At 53.2% G+C, this 18,899-nt stretch overlaps 1 protein-coding gene across 4 annotated transcripts in view; it reads left to right on the top strand.

Moving 5' to 3' along the window:
- PLXNA4 (plexin A4) overlaps positions 1-18,899 on the top strand; it is a 453,460-nt gene that overhangs the window by 385,352 nt on the left and 49,209 nt on the right. For all 4 annotated transcript variants that reach the window (XR_012334078.1, XM_073809948.1, XM_073809949.1 and 1 more), the window contains exons 11-18: positions 305-401; positions 789-979; positions 4,812-4,963; positions 9,115-9,232; positions 13,805-13,941; positions 15,186-15,350; positions 17,821-17,914; positions 18,452-18,691. Coding sequence is in view for 3 of the 4 variants with exons in the window: in XM_073809948.1 (XP_073666049.1) it covers positions 305-401; positions 789-979; positions 4,812-4,963; positions 9,115-9,232; positions 13,805-13,941; positions 15,186-15,350; positions 17,821-17,914; positions 18,452-18,691 (1,194 nt within the window). In the remaining variant the exon portion in view is untranslated. The remainder of the gene's footprint in view (positions 1-304; positions 402-788; positions 980-4,811; positions 4,964-9,114; positions 9,233-13,804; positions 13,942-15,185; positions 15,351-17,820; positions 17,915-18,451; positions 18,692-18,899) is intronic.

The following is an 18,899-nucleotide window of genomic DNA, read 5'->3' as shown; positions in this document are numbered from 1 at the left end:
AGGCCGCCGCAGAAGATGGCCAAGCCACTTGCTCAAATCTGCTCTGTGAACCCACATTCCAAATGGGTGTCCCCCCAGGCCTGGCATCTCCCCGCCTTAGCTTCTTGACCCCCTGGTCTGGTCCCCTGAGATGCACGTCCCCACCCTGCCCACCCGTGCTTATGTGTGCTTACACACACACGCCCGCACAGTCTTGGCCTGCCTTTGACCCCGTGCACTCTTGCGGACACCAGGCCGAACATTGGGCCCCCCCTAGAAATCTCTGTGACCCAGCTTTCTCCTTTCCTTCCGGTCCTGGCTGCAGTATTCCTACGAAGGGATGGAGATCAACAACCTGCCGGTGAAGCTGACAGTCGTGTGGAACGGGCACTTCAACATTGATAACCCAGCTCAGAACAAAGGTGCAGAAGGAGGGCCCGGGCAGGCCGGGGAGGGGGGAGCAGCTCCCATCGGTGGGCAGTGCCATTCCATCCCCCACCCAAGCCAAGCCCACTCTCCGCGCCTCCCCAGCGCCCTCACTGCTCTGTGACTGCTCGGCGCAGGGCGACGGCTGCTGGGAGTACAGTGGAGGGAGCAGCACGGGCTGGAGGGGGCCCCAGAGACTGAGGGAGGCTCCACCGCCCAGCCACAACCCTCTGCTCAGGCTTTCCCTGCATCCGGAGGGCGGAGGGGACAAGGCTGCCTCATGTCCCATCATCCAGGCCAGCACTGCCCTCCTGGTCCGCACTCCCGGGCCCCTCCCAGCCCCCTGCCCCCACCTCCAAGCCCCCCTTGCCCTTTACCCACAGTTCACCTCTACAAGTGCGGCGCCATGCGTGAGAGCTGCGGGCTGTGCCTCAAGGCGGACCCGGACTTCGAATGTGGCTGGTGCCAGAGCCAGGGCCAGTGTACCCTCCGGCAGCACTGCCCCATCCACGAGAGCCACTGGCTGGAGCTGTCAGGCACCAACAGCAAGTGCACAAACCCCCGCATCACAGAGGTGAGCCGTGGTCCGCTGGGCCCGCCGTGGTCTGCTGGGCCCTGTACTGCCACGGGCCGGGCCCTGGGAGCCATGGCTGGCATGGTGTCAGTCACCCCCGTGTCCACCAGGCGCCCAGCTGGCTGCGGGCATCCTCATTTCCCTGCAAATCCGTAGCAGCTTTAGGCTTGGCTCAGAGGCCCTCCCCTCATCAAGGGAGGTCGAGAGCAGAGAGGGTTCGACTGTCCTATGGAGTCTCCGTGTGAGCCGCGTCCAAGAGGACTCGTGGTCCTCGACACCCCTTCCTTGTCTCCAGGAGTCCTGGTGGCAAGGCCATGAAGGTCCATCGGCTGCGGCCTCATTAAGCAGTCAGCCTGTGGGTGGAGGCTGCCTGGGGTCAAGGGCGTGGAGCCCAGCCCCGGAGAGGTGGAGCAGGGGAACAGAGGGACGCGGGCCGTGGAACGCGGAGCCGTGAGGGGCGGGGCAGACGGGGGATCACAGAGAACAGCGTTTGAATCCCAGCTCCATTTGCTAATCCCAAGTAATTGTTGGGTCCCCTGCGACTACTTCATCTCCACCTCCAGGCCTCAGCTTGCTCACCCGTGCCCTGGGTCGAAGCGTCCACCTCACAGGGGAGTGACAGGGATTCCATGAGCGAACCCATGCAAGATGCCTGGCTGCGTGCCCAGCCCGTGGGGGTCTCATCACCCTCCGCCTCCTCGTTGATCACTGACACTGTTAAAATCATTTTTAAATCCCGTGTCTAAGCCCATCGCTGCCCTGGTGTCTTCACCTCCACACTCCCGGCACGAAGACCCTCTAAGGTCCCCCGCACCCGGGCTGGAATCCCTTGTTCCACTCATAAAATAAGGGAAAGACGTGCATGTCTCAGCTACGGGACGGTGTCTGACACGTCTGCACCTGGGGCCCAGCACTTCGCTCATTGCAGGTGCTCGGTGCCTCCTTGCCTTGGTTGGTGCTGCTGGTGATAATGCCATGGGGGGACCCAGGGAAGATGAGGCGGAAGCTCAGTCCATCCATCTGTAGTGAGGGGACGCTGGGCAGCCAGCTCCGTGCACTTTCACAAACACCCGTGTCTGGTACCCTTACAACGGCGGGCACAGTCACAGGCCGAACGTTTGTGTGGTGCTTCAGAGTTTGTGAAATAGCCTCATATCCCTCACTTCATCCGGCCTCACAACAACCTGCTGTGTGGTTTCCTAGGGCTGCTGCAGTGAAGTGCGGTAAACAACAGAAATGTATGGTCCCTCGGTTCTGGAGGCTGGAAGTCGAGATCAAGGTGTCGCAGGGTCGGTTCCTTCTAATGGCTGTGAGGCAAGGGTCCGTTCCAGGCCTCTCTCCTTGGCTTGTAGGTGGCTGTCTTCTTCCTGTGCCTCTTCATATTGACTTCCTGCCATGTGTGTCTCTGCAAATTTCCTCTTTTTATGAGGACATCAGTCCTATTGGATTAGGACCCACCTGAATGACCCCATTTTGACTTGACTCCCTCTATAAAGACCCTTTCTCCAAAGAAGGTCACAATTCTGAGGTGCTGGGGTTTAGGACTTCAACATATGGATTTAGGGGGACACGGTTCAACCCATGATGCCTGCCAAGGCCAAGGTCATTATCACCCTTTCCCACATGAAAAGACCATTGCTCAGATTTACTCTGACCAAAGCGTAAACCAAGGGCCCCTGAAGGCCGAGTCCCTTGGTTACTGGATTGCCGTCCTCCGCCACCACAAAGGCAAACACTCCCATACATTCCCTCGACCCTCCCTCACAAGTGCTGCAGGCGCACCGGGGATGTGTAAAAGCAGGAAGGAGCTTGACTCTGAGTAAGCAGCTTCCTCCGGCGAAGCAGCCTCTCGGGCGTGGCCCTCTAGGTGTGCCCCCGCTTTGGCACCTTCACCCTCCACATGCCTGGTTTTCCGGGTGCCGAGAGCTTCGTTCAGCCCCGACTTCAGTCTCCTGCATGGGTGGGAATCTCAACAGTGATTCTCAAACTGGGGAAAGATACTTACGTATTTTACCTACAGAATTATCTGGAAAAGTAGAGCAGGTGGATGCCTCTGGCGCCACATCTGAACGAGGGCCCCCCCTCCTTTCCTGCCAGCCCCCACCCTCAGAGCCCCGTAGCAAGAAGCCATCCCCCAGGGGGCTGCCTCTCAGGACCGCTAATGGTGTGTCTGGTGAAAACAGTGGGACTGGCTTTCTTCTTGGCCTGAGACCAAAAACATCACAGGGAGGAGATGGCAAATTAAACAAACCTCCCTGCGACGGACGCTATTTACTGGCTCCGTACTGGCAGCAGCCCTCCAGGGATCCTGGAGAACCATGGACTGGGCCAGAGATAAAACTTCGTTTTCAGGACGACAAGCCAGGGCTGAAATATGCAGATGCTGCTGCCAGGTGCCAGTGGCGCTTTGGGGACTAGTTGGGCAGGCATCTGGGAAGGACAGGGGCTCCCGCTGCCCACCCCCCCTCTATCTGTCTATCTCCCTCACACAGAAACAAGCCTGTGTCTCCAAAGAACCTATTTTTTTTCCCACTGCAGTGGGAACGTGCATGTGCAAACCCACACACTCATGAACCCTCACACTCACAGATGTGCACACCTGCGTATGTGAGAAGCAGGAAGTATCTTGAGCTTTGTAGGTGAATAGCCTACAAGGCTCGGCAAAGCTGTCACTGCCTTCCCCACCTTCCGCCCTCCCCCCAGGATGGAACCGCCCACTTGTGACCCTGGGGGGATGGAGAGAGTCGGAAATATTAAGAGGTAGCCTACCTGGGCTTCTCCTATTGTGATCCCATTGACGTTGGCCGAGATCCAGGTGCTGATGTTCAGAGACACCAGGAACAGGAAATGGGCCCTTCTCTGGTCTGTGAAATGCCAGGAGAGGCTGGCATGGAATGTCTTCTGCCACTAAGGTCACTGCTGTGGGAGGTTATAATTAGATCACGTGAACTTTGAGCCGCCACCTCAAAGCAGGCCCTTGGTGGTTGAATCCTAACATTCCAGTCATGGGTTTTGAGCACCAACAGTGATGTCTTCGGAGGGAAAGCCAGTCGTTTTGGGCAAGTGTATGAGGGTAAAGTCTAAATTAAACCCAGACAAACCAAGCCAAACAATGAAGGCAGAGGGGCAGCGAGGAAGGCTTTTCTAACACCAGGAAGATGCTTGGATCGTTGGGGTTTTCAGTACAATTACAACTCAAGAAATAAAATATGGTGCCATCACTGGAAAGCTCACACAGGGAAAGGAGGCACCACCATCCCTGCTCTCAGGGAATCAGGATCTGAAGAGGTGGGGTGGGGGGGCGGCAGGGTGGGGAATCCGACACAAACGTTACTGTGAAAAGAGCATCAAGAAGGTGTCCTGAAGTCTCAGTGGAGAGAAACAGAGAGAACATCTGGTGATGGGGAAGTGACTTTCGACAAGGCTCTTGAAAGATGGGTGGATGCCATCGTGTGGAGGGCTGTGTGGGTCGATAGGAGGCTTGTTCGTTTTCACTGAGAGTGGAACCAACACGAGCATATGCTGGAAGGCTTTAATCCCGATTTTCTGTGAATTACCCAGTAACACTGCAGATCACGTTCTCTCTCTTCTGTGAAATGCGAAGAGGAACAAGGGGCTTTGAACCCTGCTCCTAAAACCATACACAGGCACAGACTATTCTACCAGAAGCTCCTGCCCCTTGACAGTCCCAGACCTGGGTGCCCTCGTGGACTTGGACTCAACTCAGTGAATGGGATGGAGATAGGAAAGAGCCAGCAGCCTCTCCCTTGCCCCATCAGCAGTGGGGGATCGCGCTGTCTTGGTGTCTGATTACTGTGCTTCCTCCTTCTAGATAATCCCAGTGACAGGCCCCCGGGAAGGGGGCACCAAGGTCACCATCCGAGGGGAGAACCTGGGCCTGGAATTCCGGGACATCGCCTCCCATGTCAAGGTGGCCGGCGTGGAGTGCAGCCCTTTGGTAGATGGTTACATCCCTGCGGAACAGTAAGTGGAGGCCGTCCGAGACATGGGAGGAGCAGGGAAGAGAAGTCCATATAAATAGACGGTTGATGTTGACTTACCTTCCCCGACCAACAATCGATGGTCTTAGAACTTACGGACAGAAAAGGAGAACGTCCCTCACGTGCTAGGGTGTGGGGGACTCCTACAACTCCCCAGCCCCCGAACTAGCTAGCTGCCGTATTGGGGGAAGTCTAGAAAGGGGAAGGGGAGATGGCTGGGAGAAAAGGGGAAAGTGATCATTACCTCCTTGAGGTGTGAGGTTGAGTGGGAACAAGACAAAGCAAAAGCAAAATCTGCAGACGTGTGAGTTCAGCTCCTTGCCCTAGCTCCCTCCGCTGTCCCTAACTCCCCACTCCTGTCCTCCCCCAATTACGGAAGAAGCTAATCCTGTGCTCCCCTCTGTGGAGGCTGAGAATGAACCTTCACACCCACTCTCAGGCCTGTGGGGACTTGGATTGTTTTTCTCCAGCAAAGTCTGCTGGTCCACGGAGAGGGCCATTCAACGAGTGACCTTGACCTCTAACCTACATGGCAGGGAAGGTCTGTGAGTCAAGTATTGCCTTGTAAATAAGTAAATACAATTTTCCAGCCCAGCAAACACAAGCATGAAATAAATATTCACCAGCGCAATAGAATCTATATTCTCCACCCTCTTTGCTGCCCCTCCCGGAGTGAAACCTTACCACTTGGCCCCGTGTGCATAAGTTATTGACTCTTTGCAAGGTCTCACTTAGGTAGGTGAGTGCGTTTATGCTTGTGCTGGTTGAGTCTTACCCAGATTTTGTGATTCTGGAACCATCAGTCCTGCCATCCTCAATTCCTCCTTGATTTCCGTCCGGTTCTTCCCAAAACACTCAGAGTAGATAAGATGATTGAAGGCTCCAGGCTTGGTAGGACCCATCCTGGTCCATCATCACTTACTTACCCAAAGACCTTTCTGTGGCTCCTTCAACTTTTTGTCCTTCCTAGAACAAAACCAAAGCGGGCTGCTACGGATATATTGTGATTTGGGGAACTTTAAAACGCCCTGCTCTGGACTTGTATAGCCAGATATAAATATAAAATGTAAAAAATATTATAAAGCCACATGATTAAATATCATGATACTTAATAAGATAGAACACCAGAAAAAGAATCTGTTAGTATGTGATAAAGATGACATTTCAAATCAGCAAGGAAAGCAAAGCTCATTCAATAAGTGGTACAGTTTCACCCCCTGGTAAAGGTACCATATCAGATTCTTATTTCCCATTACACACCAAGGTAAATTCCAGATGGATTCAAGAGTTAAGGGTAAAAAATGAAAACGTGAAAGGGTTAGAAGAAAATGCAGGTGAGAATTTATTTGATTTCAAGAAAGGGAAGATGTTCCAGGTATAACTGCAAAAGAAAAAATTATAAAGGAAAAGATTAGATTTGAGTACGTAAGACAAAACTTGTGCACCAGAAACCCTGTGTGTGAAGTAAAAATATGAATGATAAACTGAGAGTATTGTTATGGCCTGTTACAGTATGCTTTTTCTTAACATTTAAAGAGGTTAGATAAAAGATATAGGTAAAAGGCAGCTATCACAAAATTAGCAGAGAGCATGAATGTGCAATTCACAGGACAGACAAAGAACTAAAGTCATATTAAAAAAATGTTTAACATCAGTAGTAACCAATGAAATGGGGAACAATTTTTCAAAGTTAATGCCCACCCAGTGCAGATGAGAGGCATAAGAAATAGCACATTCATACATTCATGTCGGGAGGGTAAATTGGGACGACCTTCCTGGAAGGCAGTTTGGAAATGCAGGTCAAACATGTTTAGCCTGGGAATAAATCTTCTAGAACTTTCCCTAAATAAACAGAATGCACAAATATTTATTTGCAAGAATGCTTATTTTGGCCTTATTTGTAACAGTGAAAATGTGGAAGCAATTTGTATATCTAAAAATAGGGAATGAATTAATTTAATAAATTATTGTCTATACATAGGACAGTAAACTACACAACCATTAAATGTGATATGTAGAAGAATCATGACCAGGCATATACTCAAGGTATATAAAGTGAGAACACAGCTTACCAAGCAGAATACAGAGTTTATAAATTTTGTAAAAGGAAGGCAAGACTGGAAACACGTACACCAGTATGTTGACAATGGATACTTCTGGGTGATGCAGTTGGGGTGGGAGTGGAATGTAGGTATGACAAGTGCTTTTATGTACTTTTAAAAAAACTGAACATGTATTAATTATGTTATCTGAACAGAAAAGCATAGATTTTTGCTAGACTCTCACCCAGAACCCGGAAGCCATAAAGTAAAAGAATGAGCAATTGAACCACACAGATAGTTTTAAACTTTCAAGTGGCAAAAGACTTTATAAACCAAGTTGAAAAACAAGTGATCGACTGAGAGAAAATAATTTCAATATTTATTATGGAGAAAAGTTAATTCTCCTAATTCAGAAGCTCCTACAAAAAGATAATCCATCCGCGAAATAAAGAGAGGGCATCAGACAAGTCACAGGGAAGGCTGTCTAAGATTTAAGCACACACACACACACACACACACACACACAATACATGCAACCTCACCAGTAATCAGGGGAATAAAAATGAAATTGAGATCTCTTTTTTCCTATTATATTAGAAAAATTTTAAAGGACTGATAATATCTAGTGTTGGACAAAGAGTGAAGTAATCTCACTCACTTGCTATTGATGGAAGTAAAAATTGGGACAGACCTTCTGGACCATTATTTCCCACTACTATCAAACATTAAAAGCACAAGGGCTTCCCTGGTGGCGCAGTGGTTGAGAGTCCACCTGCCGATGCAGGGGACACGGGTTCGTGCCCCGGTCCGGGAAGATCCCACATGCCGCCGAGCGGCTGGGCCCGTGAGCCATGGCCGCTGAGGCTGCGCGTCCGGAGCCTGTGCTCCGCAAACGGGAGAGGCCACAACAGTGAGAGGCCCGCGTACCGCAAAAAAAAAAAAAAAAAAAAAAAAAAAAAGCACAAATAATCCTTCTCAGAAATCTATTTTAATAAATACGCAATGCTTAAGGAGGTGTGTAGGCTGGTTCATTTTGCGGGGTTATTTGGAGTAGGAGAAAAATCAGGGTAAGTTAAATGTGTAACAGTAGGAGGCTGGTTAAATAAATGATGACACAGACCTCTTATGAAATACCATGAGGCTGTGTGTACTGTGGCCTGAGGGAAAGTCCATGCTGTTTTGTTGAGTAAAAAGGCAGGGGTTAAAAATAATGGGTGGTTAAGTTCCACTTTTATTTTTAAGATCATGTATATGTTTCTTTACATATGCACGTTTGTATATAATTGTACGTGTATATATACACATTTATGTTTATCTGCGTGCGTAATATCAGACATAAATATATATACACACGTGTGGATATATGGGCAAAGCTACATATTTGGGCAAGTTGCCAAACTTTTCCATGCCTCAGTTCTTCATTTATAAAATGGAGATTATATATATTATATATTTGCATAGGTCTAGAGAAAGGTCTGCAAGGATTTATACACCAAGGTTTTGAGAGAGATTAGTGAAGAAAGGCACACTTTATTTTACTGTCGCATTTTGATACTGTCTTGCTTTCAAAGGGTATGAACCAATTTTGTTAGTGAAACAATAAAAATTTTTTTAAAGGGGAGAATTTATGACTCTCCCCCACCCTTTCCCCTCCCCCGGCATGAAAACCCCCTCCCCTGCCAGGCCCCCGGCTGGGGCTGGGAGCAGAAAGCACTGCCTGAGGCAGTCCATGCCTTGGGAGCAAAGAGCTCCTAGGCGAGGACCTGCAAACCTTAGGTCCCTGCTCCGAGGTCCCTGTCTGATGGCTGTGTGCCCTTGGGTAAGTCACATTTTACTGAGAGCCTCTAAGGAGACCCCTGTAGGTCACACGTCCTCATTTCCTGAGAACCCCCGAAGGGGGGGAGGAATGCCCCCGAAGGGAAGGAGCCCCCGAAGGGAGGAACCAGGTATCTCTCACCTCCTCCTTCCTTGCCCATCCCTGAGATCTTACTACAGAGAAGGAGGCCTGGGTAGGTGTAGGGCCCAGGGGTCACGGCAGGGAGGCCTGTGACCCTCCTGTGACCCATGGGAGTCTGTCCTCTCCACCCTGCAGGATCGTGTGTGAGATGGGGGAGGCCAAGCCCAGCCAGCACGCCGGCTTCGTGGAGATCTGTGTGGCCGTGTGTCGGCCCGAGTTCATGGCCAGGTCCTCGCAGCTCTATTACTTCATGGTGAGTCCCGGCCACCAATGGCCTGGCCAGGCACAGGCCACAGACCTCTTTACCATGATTGCTGAGCCCTTCTAGACCTCTGTGGGCAAACCCAGGCCAAAGTCGTGGGAGTCCCGTCCTGCAGCGCTTGAGAGCACAGCCTTGGAAGTCGGGACCAGCTGGATTTACATCCTGGCTGGGCTGGGCTGGGCTGGGCTGGGCTGTGCTGCAGCTCCAGGGAAGTTGCTTTGGCTCTTAGGCCCCAATGTCCCGTTCTGGCCGAGTGTCAGCGTGACACGGTGGGTGAGAGTGTGGGCTGTGCATGGGGACTCCTGGGATTTGAGCCCTGGCTCTGCCGCTTATTAACTGGGTAGACTTGGGCTACTTGTTTAATTTTCTGTGCCTCAGTGTCTCCATTTGTAAAATGGGGATGATAATACTAAGCATCTATCCCACGGTATTACTGTGAAAATTAGGTAAAATAGATTTATCACCTCTAGTGTCACTGCCTTTACGATTTCTGTGATTGCCACCATGACTACTGTGCCCTGCCCTTTCCCTGTGTGCTGGCACCCCACCACTTCCATCCCATTATCCCCAGTCATCCCACCTTCCTCACTCACCATCGTCCCATCCCTATCTTACTCCCTCTCGCCCCAACACCCTTCCCCACATTTCCCTCCCCACCCCAAGGCCTCTCTGCAGATCTCACCCCTGCCCTCACACTCCCTCCAGCCTGGACCCTCCCTGGCCCCTGAAAAGGGTACCGGACCAGCCCTGGTGAGGGTTTCTGTGAGCAGGGGGACTTGGGAACCTCCCTGCCTTGTGACGACAGGGATGCTGGAGACATGAGCACATCCCCTGCTACATACATCGCATCATTGCCAAAACTGTTTTACCATCCAGTTAACTTCTCGGGTTAATGCCAGATGTGATGAGATCATTTCCTCATGATTCTGAGCTGCTTTTGGAAGCTGGAAACCTGAAATGATGCATTTTATGACTGGGTATCAAATGCCCGGAAATATGTCATAGAAGCCCATTTTTCTCCTTCCTTCCTTCCTTCCTCCCTCTTCTTTCATCTGCCTTCCTTCTCTTTCTTCTTCCTCCCCTTAACTGACAACCACGTATCACCTTGCACAATACCTCTCCCTAGGTTATTTGATAAATACTTGCTCAATTGGTTGCATTTTATAATATAGTTTGATGGGCCTGGCTTGCAGGTGTGACAGTGATGAGTCAGACCCCATGCAGCCCCTGCCCCAGGAGGCCCACAGTCCAGAAGGACAGAGGAGATAAAGGACTTGCACACCATGTGACTGGGCGGGGGTGGGTGTGGCAGTGAACCGGGGAGGGATGTGCCTCAGATGCCCCTCTCTGCCTGGGTCCTGACCTCTGCAATGCTCCTTCCACTCTTTGAAAGCTAACCAACCTTATAAATATGGCTGTCACTAAACCCACACAGGAGCCCACTTAGAGGAACACACACATGTCATGGATTTAGTGGATGTGTATAGTTTTACCTATGCGTTTAGCATTTGTACTCCCACCTTCTTCGGAAAGGGTTTGAGGGAATTTCCAAGTTAAACCCAATATACCTTAAGACAACTAGTGATGAATGTATATATATTTACATAAATGTGTGTGTATATATATATATATATATATATATAGTATATCATATAGATATTTATATACACAGACATTGTTATTCCAGCAGAGTTGAGATAACGAGAGGGAGAGAGAGACTGAGGTGGGTAGAGACACAGACAGCGCTCCCCAAGCAGTTGAGAGGTGTGGCGTGGCGTATGAAAATTGGGCGTGAAATCTGGCTCTGAAATTACCTGGCAGCTGTGGTAAAAGGGAGGACACCGCTGCATGGCCAAAGCAAGCACTGGACTTCCTTGGCCAGTCAGTTACCTGGAACAGTTTTTATCCTGTGGTCTCTTGGCGGTGACAAAGCGAACGCTACCAGGAACGGCCGCTACTTCATTAAGCTGACGTTTCCTTTGGGCCTCAGCTGTCTCTGCTGTGTCTCCAGCCAGGCTTCTTACCTTTGTGACTAATTCAAAGGCCACCGCCCCCTGGATGTCCTGCCATCACCTCCCATGGCCCACCCGAGCAGCGCGTCCCCCTCCCTTGCCCGTTTCTGTCAGTGGCCTGTCACCGGGCCCACCATCTTGGTGGTCTGTGGCTCGGCTTCCCCTAATGCCTGATGTCAATCCCTCTATCACCATGTCCTGGAGTCTCACTTTTCCCATTCCCTTTGCTACTGCAGTGGCCCCCTTAAATCCCTGCCGTTGGTCTGAACCCATTCTAGTCCGGCCACACTGGGGGATACCATTTTCATCATGTCAGCCCCCAGCTCAAGAAGAGCCCAGGGTGCCCACTGCCTCTCGACTTGTCCAGGTTCCTTGGTCTGTTCTGCCCTGCCTATCCAATCCTTCCTCACGCCTTCGAGTGGCCTGACTCCCTTCCCTTCTCTGTCTCCTTCTTCAGCTGCTCCTTCTTCTGTGATACCTGCTCTTGGGCTTAATTCATGTAACACGTCTATGTGGTAGACAACCAAAAGCCCCTTCTGCTCTCAGGGGAGGTCTTGCCTGCCTGAGTGCTTCTACCCTGGGAGCAGGATGTGGTTGGATGGAAGGTATTAAGGGAAGGTTTCATGGGAGGAGCCAGAAGGAAAGGCAGGATCTGCCTAAGGCAGAATACAGTTCTCCATATGGATATCGCGTAGCGGGAGGCTGTTCCCGGCATAAGGTGTGACGCGGAGGGGCACCAGAAGATGGGAGCAGAAGGGAGTGGGGAGCGGGGGGTTGACGGGGACGAGGGGAAATCGGAGCAGAAGAGCAGGGAAGGTGCGAGTTGTTGCCACGAGGCGAAAATGCATTGGTCCAGTGGGTCCCTGGGACTCAGACTCGTGCTCACTTTTCTATTGGAGGCACTATCCTGGCAATACACACCCGCTTGGGAAGAGCTGCGGGGGGAGAAATGGTGCCACGGACCCCAGTCTCCTCCCAGACCCCAGTTTGCATTAAGGACCTGGTCACTGAGCAACCCCCCCTCGCTGCCGACAACAGAGCTCCGAGGGGTTCAGGGTGGGAATGAGGGGCAGAGGTCCCCCGTGAGTCATACCAGGGAGGCAGGAAGGACAGAATGCCCCTCTGTCACACGCCCACCCACAACACCTCTGAGCCTTCACTGCCTTCCCGCCCTGCTGGGCAGCTGGCAGGTGGCACTCTTGGGACCCCCGTGGAAGCCCCTGGCGAGCCCCTTTTCAGGGGTGCCTCTCAGGGCCTGGGGGTGCTGGGGAGCCCCTCCCAGTGCCGAGGTTTGGGTCTGCCTCAGTTTCCCTCCACAAATAGGGCCAGGCTCTGACGTGTGGGTTTATTCACCCAAAACCCTGACACCAAGGCCCATAGACCGCCGATCAGCACTCTCGGGCTGTTGCCAGTTCTATCCCTGGAGATCTCTGTAGAGGCAACACTTTTCGCCCCTTTGCCTCCATCCAGGGAGGGAGCCAAGGGAAGAGATGGCAAATAACGCCGCATCTGATTTCCCACGCAGACCCGCTGGAAAATAGTTATGAAGCGAACCTTGAATAATTAATAGGTTCTCCCAACGTTAAAACATGTTTCTATATCATCCTCTCCCCACCCCCAGAGTAGCTCAGCACCCAGCCAGCCCCGCACAGGGGACCGGGGCGCACACGTGCCAGGCCTTGGGGCTGCAGGCTTCGCTAGGGCTTCTCTTCTCCTCCCCTAGTGTTATCCATTGATCGAGGCCTCTCGGAGAGGAGGTTGCCTGCCCGCTCGGAGGAGCTGAGTGGGTTCAACTTTTGGTGCAGAATTCTTTAAGGGAGTAAGAGAAGAGAGAAATCTTCATTTAAATGCAGATACAGGCTTCTCACCTGGGACTTAGGAAAGTTTTTTCCATTAAAATGCTAATGAAAGAACAAACTGAGACTCCAAATCCTCACCTCACAGATCCTCCCCCATCCCCACCCCCATCCCCAATCTGACTCTTCACTCAATCCACTGACCCTTCTTTGCTTCTCCTCCTGGGTTTCCCTGGGGCTCACACATCTCATTGCTCTGGCCGCTGGGTGCTTTGGGCAGCTCTCTGGAGAGGCCTGTGGAAGGGGCAGCTTACCTTCCTGAAAGCGACCCTCGCTGGAGACTGGAGAGGTGGTGGAGAACTCCAGCTCTGGAGTCAGTTCTCAGGCCGCTTCTTTGCTCTGTGACCTTGGAAACTTTACTTAACATCTCTGAATCTTGTCTTTAAGATGGGTAATAATGCCTACCTTGTAGAATAGATTGGGCGATTTTAAAAAAATGTATATCTCACTATAGATACACATAAAATATAAAGCCTGTCACTTAAAAGGTCACTACGTAGAAGCTAATATTATTATGACTGTTATTAGTGTAGAGGTGCACATGCCCGCCAGTCCCCACAGGCCTGGGTAAACTGAGCCTGCTCTCTGGGAGGCCGCCATGACTAAGGATTCCAGAAGGCGAGTGGAATCCGGGAGTGGGGTGCTGCCTCAGGCCTACCCAGGAGCGTCCTCAGGCCAGATGCTTTCCTGCACAGACGCTGACTCTCTCAGACCTGAAGCCCAGCCGGGGGCCCATGTCCGGAGGCACACAGGTGACCATCACGGGCACCAACCTGAACGCGGGCAGCAACGTGGTGGTGATGTTTGGGAAGCAGCCCTGCCTCTTCCACAGGTAACTCACCTCAGGGCAGGCTCCAGGGTTCGCAGCTCAGAGGGTGGGCGGGGCTGACAGGCAGCAGACTTCCGGCTAACCTTCTGGAGGTGCCTGCTCCTCCCTGAGAAAGTGGCCGTTCGCTTTGGCCGTGCTTGGCCGTGGCTCAGCCCGGGGACCTGCCAGGCACCCCTTGCTTGGAACGGCCCATCGTGCCGTTGCCCACCGTTTAGCCTGGGTGCCCACGTACCACCCACTGTGCAGGACCCTCGGGTTCCACGGGACACAGTTTGGAATCTAGGGCCCCTTCCCCCGGGTTAGCTCCTGGCCAGCTGCTGTAGAGCCAGCCGGGACTGCCGAGAGCTGGCTGACGTTGAACCTCCAGGGGCAGCCGACTTTCCCTCCCCTGGTTCCACCATCCAGTCCCAGGAGAGCACACCGTCCATGAGCCAAGAACCTGGGGCGGGGGTGAGGGTTGGGAGGGAGGCAAGAGGTGCCCCTGATGCAGGACTAGAAGAGGTGTGGTTGGGGACATTCCCTGCACCGCTGGCATGAGGTTCTGCAGAGAGAGCTTTTCCTGGGAGAGAGCTATGCTGAGGGCTGCGACAGATCTGAAGTCAGGCCAGGCCAGGCCTTGCCTGAGCGTTCAAGAAAAAAATGGCTCTGACACTTGTTAAAATGGTAAAGAAGAGCTTGCTCAGGACTATTGCAATAGGTGTCAGGACTGTCGCAATGGAGAAAGAGATTGGGCTTGACTCCAGATACGGCAGACAGCTGGGGATTTATAGCCAAGGGGCAGAGCAAGGGAGGCAGTGGATGGAAAATTACTAAGAGGAAACAAGGTTAGGAGGATTCTTGCTAAACCGACTTAACAGGACTCTTGCTGAAGGCAGTCAGGGTGACCAGACATCAAGGGTTAAGGAGGCGGAATTTGATCAGATATCAAGGGTACTCAGATATGGGGGGGGGGTGGTTCTTGCCAAACTAAGTTAGCAGGATTCTTGCTAAAAATGGGGGTCGGCAAATCAAAGACAGGGCCTCAGGAAGAAGCCTAGTCAAAAAGGGGGCTCAGAGAGCCCGTCTACAGTCTGGACAAGGAGAGAGTCTTTGTCAGTAGTTCTCAGGGCTTTGTGTCGGGGCGCTGCTCCCCCACTGCCTCTGACGAGCCTGATGAACAGGGAGGGGCACGGGAGGGCCCCGAGCCAGGACCACAGTGTCCCGCCCAACACCACCCAGGAGCCCAGCTCCCCATCTCCCTCCCGCAGACGCTCTCCGTCCTACATCGTGTGCAACACCACGTCCTCAGATGAGGTGCTGGAAATGAAGGTGATGGTGCAGGTGGACAGGGCCAAGATCCACCAGGACCTGTTCTTCCAGTACATGGAGGATCCTACCATCGTGCGGATCGAGCCCGAGTGGAGCATCATCAGGTAGGGCCTGCCCTGACCTTGGGCTTCCCTCCTCGACCCTCCAAAGCCAAGGGGAGTTCTGGGGCCCAGTCCTGCTGTGGGGACTGATGAACCGGGGATGGTGGTTCAGAGCACCCCCCAGGTCAGACCTTCCTGCCGGGGCTGCCTCCTTCCACCGAAAGCACTCTGAGCAGGACCCGGCCCTGGGGGCCGATTTGAGGATTGCTGGGCACACTAGGAGGCCAGAAGGTGCTGCAGAGGGCATCCTGATGGCCAGGCCCCTGTTGAACATGGGGAAACTGCTGTATCAGGGGCCTCGGGGGCAGTGGACTTGGGCTCAGAAGGAGTGGGTGCAGCCCAGCTCCACTGCTTAGCGGCCAAGTGACCTTCAATTAGTTAACCTCCCCGGATCCAGGCTTTCTCACCAGTCAGCTCCCTCACGGGACACTGAGAGGATTACGTGAGGCACAGACACCCAGTGCGGTGCTGGCTCGTCTCCCCTCCCTCCTCACCCCCTCTACCCACATCCCCCGTCCTCAGCCCTCCCCACCGTCTGCTTCTGGAGGATATCTGGGGTCAGGAGAGGGGGCAGAGCATGAAGATGTGGTTACCACAAGCTGAGATGGGGGGTCAATGACGAGTCCAGTCCAGAGAACAATCTTGTAAACCAGGGTCAGCAAACTCCAGCTGGGGGGCCAAATCTGGCTGTCCGTCTGCTTTCATAAATAAAGTTTTATTGGAACACGGCCATGCTCATCCGAATATGTTTTGTCTCTACTGCTTTCTCACCACCGCAGCAGAGCTGAGTAACTGCGACAGACCACATGGCCCCAGTGAGCCTAAAATATTTACTGCCTGGCCCTTTACAGAAAGAGTTTGCCAACGGGCCTTACACCTAAACAAAGGGCAGCCTTTGGGAGATGCAGCTTGGCTGTCCTCAGCAGTTAGTCTCTAAGGCCCAAGCCTTGTAAGCTTTAGCCGTGACCTGAAAGCAGCTACGTATAAGACAGAGAGGGGCAGAGAGCCTGTAAAGGCTAGTCCAGGATTTGCCCCCAGGGCCTGGCGAGTCCAGGAAGTTGGCACAGCCCCCTGTGCTTAGGCAAACTCTGTGGCTCCCGAAGGCGTTCACAGCCTGGTTTAATTCAGTTCTTCCTCGCGTCACTGGCGCAGAAATAGAGGTGTTGTCCCTCCTGGCACTCGGCGGTCACCCCCAGTCACTCTCACATCAAGAGGGAGGCTAGAGGTGCGTTCTGAAGGGGCTGGGGCTCCAGCGGTTTCACTGCAGTTAACGGAGTCTGGGATGGGATGGGGCTCTGCAGAACACGTGGCTTTACACTGCTCGCAGCAGCCTGGGTTACTGATGAGTGGCGATGGGTGATGGGGGCGTTCGATACACGTGTGTCGAATTGATGACCGAGAAGATCGGGAGCTGGCTGGACACCAGAAGCTCATTCGCCAGCACTGCCGGGGCCGAGAGACTCTCTGGGTTTCGAGGATATCTTCCTGCATGTGCATACGTGGGGTGGGGACGTGCTTCAGTGGGGACCGGTGGAGGGCGAGAGGAAGGGAGGGCAGGAATGGCGTGTAAAGGGGGGCAGATGGATAGAGGGGTAGAGATGAATGGGGCTGTCAAGGACTCTTTACCCACAAGCTTATAACCACTTACCTGTTTTAAATAGATTCTTCTCAATGATACTCCCCTGATTGCAGATAACATAATTCATCACTTTCCTTTGAGTAGCCCCCAAGGAAGCTAGCCTCCATCCCATGCCAGCTTCTCAGTGGCCCTGAAGATAGGACAGTGGCGTCCAGGTTTCCATTGAAAAGCTACCCAAAGACGAGTCTCCTAATCGCCGGGCGTTAGCAGTGCTTTGGCTGACTCCCCAGGGTGCGAGAGCCCTGGAGCATTTCAGATTTGCATTCTTACAGGAGGTTCCTGAGTGGCTGGGCCTTGGCCTTTCCCATGTCCCAGCCGACTGAAGCCTTTAAGGTGGAAATGTGTGGTATGATTGTCCTGGGGGAGAAGGCTGTGCTCAGACTTCGGAGGGTCTGGTGGAGGGTCGTCTGGAGCGAAGCTTCCCTTAGGCCAAGGCCAGGGTGAAGAAAATTCCCTGAGACTGGGGAGGGCAGGGAAAGAGACGCTGGGAGACTGCAGAGAAGCAGCTGGCTCAGGTCAGGAGGCCTCGGGGGCCAAGAGGGCCGTGCTACAGGCCCAGCCTCCGTGCAGTGTCCGCGCTCCGAACGAGCTCAGTGCAGGACGGCCGCGGACATCTGGTCATCACTGACTTCCCCTCGGCTGCTGAGGGCTCGTCCTTATTATGATGCAGTCAGCGTGTCATCTTGTCCCCGTGAGTGTTACCCTGCCCGCCGGTTATCATCGTCTTCAGCGCTGGGGTGCAGCCTGATAGATCATCGTCATCATCATCGTCATCAGGCGCTGTTGCTATTCCTGTCCCTGTGTTTACACGCCTCCTTCTTTCTTCCCCACCAGTGGGAACACACCCATCGCCGTGAGGGGGACTCACCTGGACCTCATACAGAACCCCCAGATCCGCGCCAAGCACGGAGGGAAGGAGCACATCAATGTGAGTCCGGGACTGGTGGGGCTCACGGGGGCGCTGTGCACTCGGCGCGTGGCCGCCCTAAAGGGTGTGGGCTCTCCGAGGGCTCAGGCAGGCTCACCCTAGACACCGATGACCCATTGCGTGTGACGCCCCAGACACTGGGATGGCGGGATGGGAGAGCAGACATGAGGCCATTTCTACACTCTGAGGTACAGGCATGCAGGAGCAATCTCTTCTGGGTTTCTGGGGTTTCTTATTCTTAATAAGGGATGGAAGACCTTTATTCTTCCATCCTCTGACCCCCAGTGCCATTCCTTAGCTTAGAGATACCCTAGTGCCTGCCATGGGCAGGGCAGAGGTAGGTGTCAGCTGCAGAGCTTGTCCTTGAGTGCCCAGGTTGTGTGGTCCTGACTCCACGGGAGCTGTGGGGATCCACCCATGACTGTGCCATGTCAACACCACGCCGTACGACGGCACCGGGGGAGAGCCGGCGGGTGTCTGGGGCTGCAGGTGTGCGGAGACACGCCACATAGCCCTCCCTCTCCGGCTCCACCCCAGCTCTGCGAGGTTCTGAACGCTACTGAGATGACCTGCCAGGCCCCTGCCCTCGCTCTGGGGCCCGACCACCAGTCTGACCTGACGGAGAGGCCCGAGGAGTTTGGCTTCATCCTGGACAACGTCCAGTCCCTGCTAATCCTCAACAAGACCAACTTTACCTACTATCCCAATCCTGTGTTTGAGGCCTTCGGTCCCTCAGGAATTCTGGAGCTCAAGCCCGGCACACCCATCATCCTAAAGGTAGAGTGAGACGGGAGGAAGGAGGCCACTGTATGCAAGGGGAGGCTTTCCAAGTCACAGGAGGAGGCCGCAAGTCATGGGCTTCTACCAGATCTTGTGGCAGGTGTCATTAGCTAGCAGAGGTTGTGTTATAGCCCAGACTATGGTAAATGTGCTCTTTGAGTTTGTATTGAGAGGTGCACTCTCTTTAGGGGCCACAGAAACCTGG

Source organism: Tursiops truncatus, chromosome 9 (genome assembly GCF_011762595.2).
Source record: "Tursiops truncatus isolate mTurTru1 chromosome 9, mTurTru1.mat.Y, whole genome shotgun sequence".
In the NCBI taxonomy this organism is placed as follows: Eukaryota; Metazoa; Chordata; class Mammalia; order Artiodactyla; family Delphinidae; genus Tursiops; species Tursiops truncatus.
This window is presented reverse-complemented; position numbering and strand designations above follow the sequence as displayed.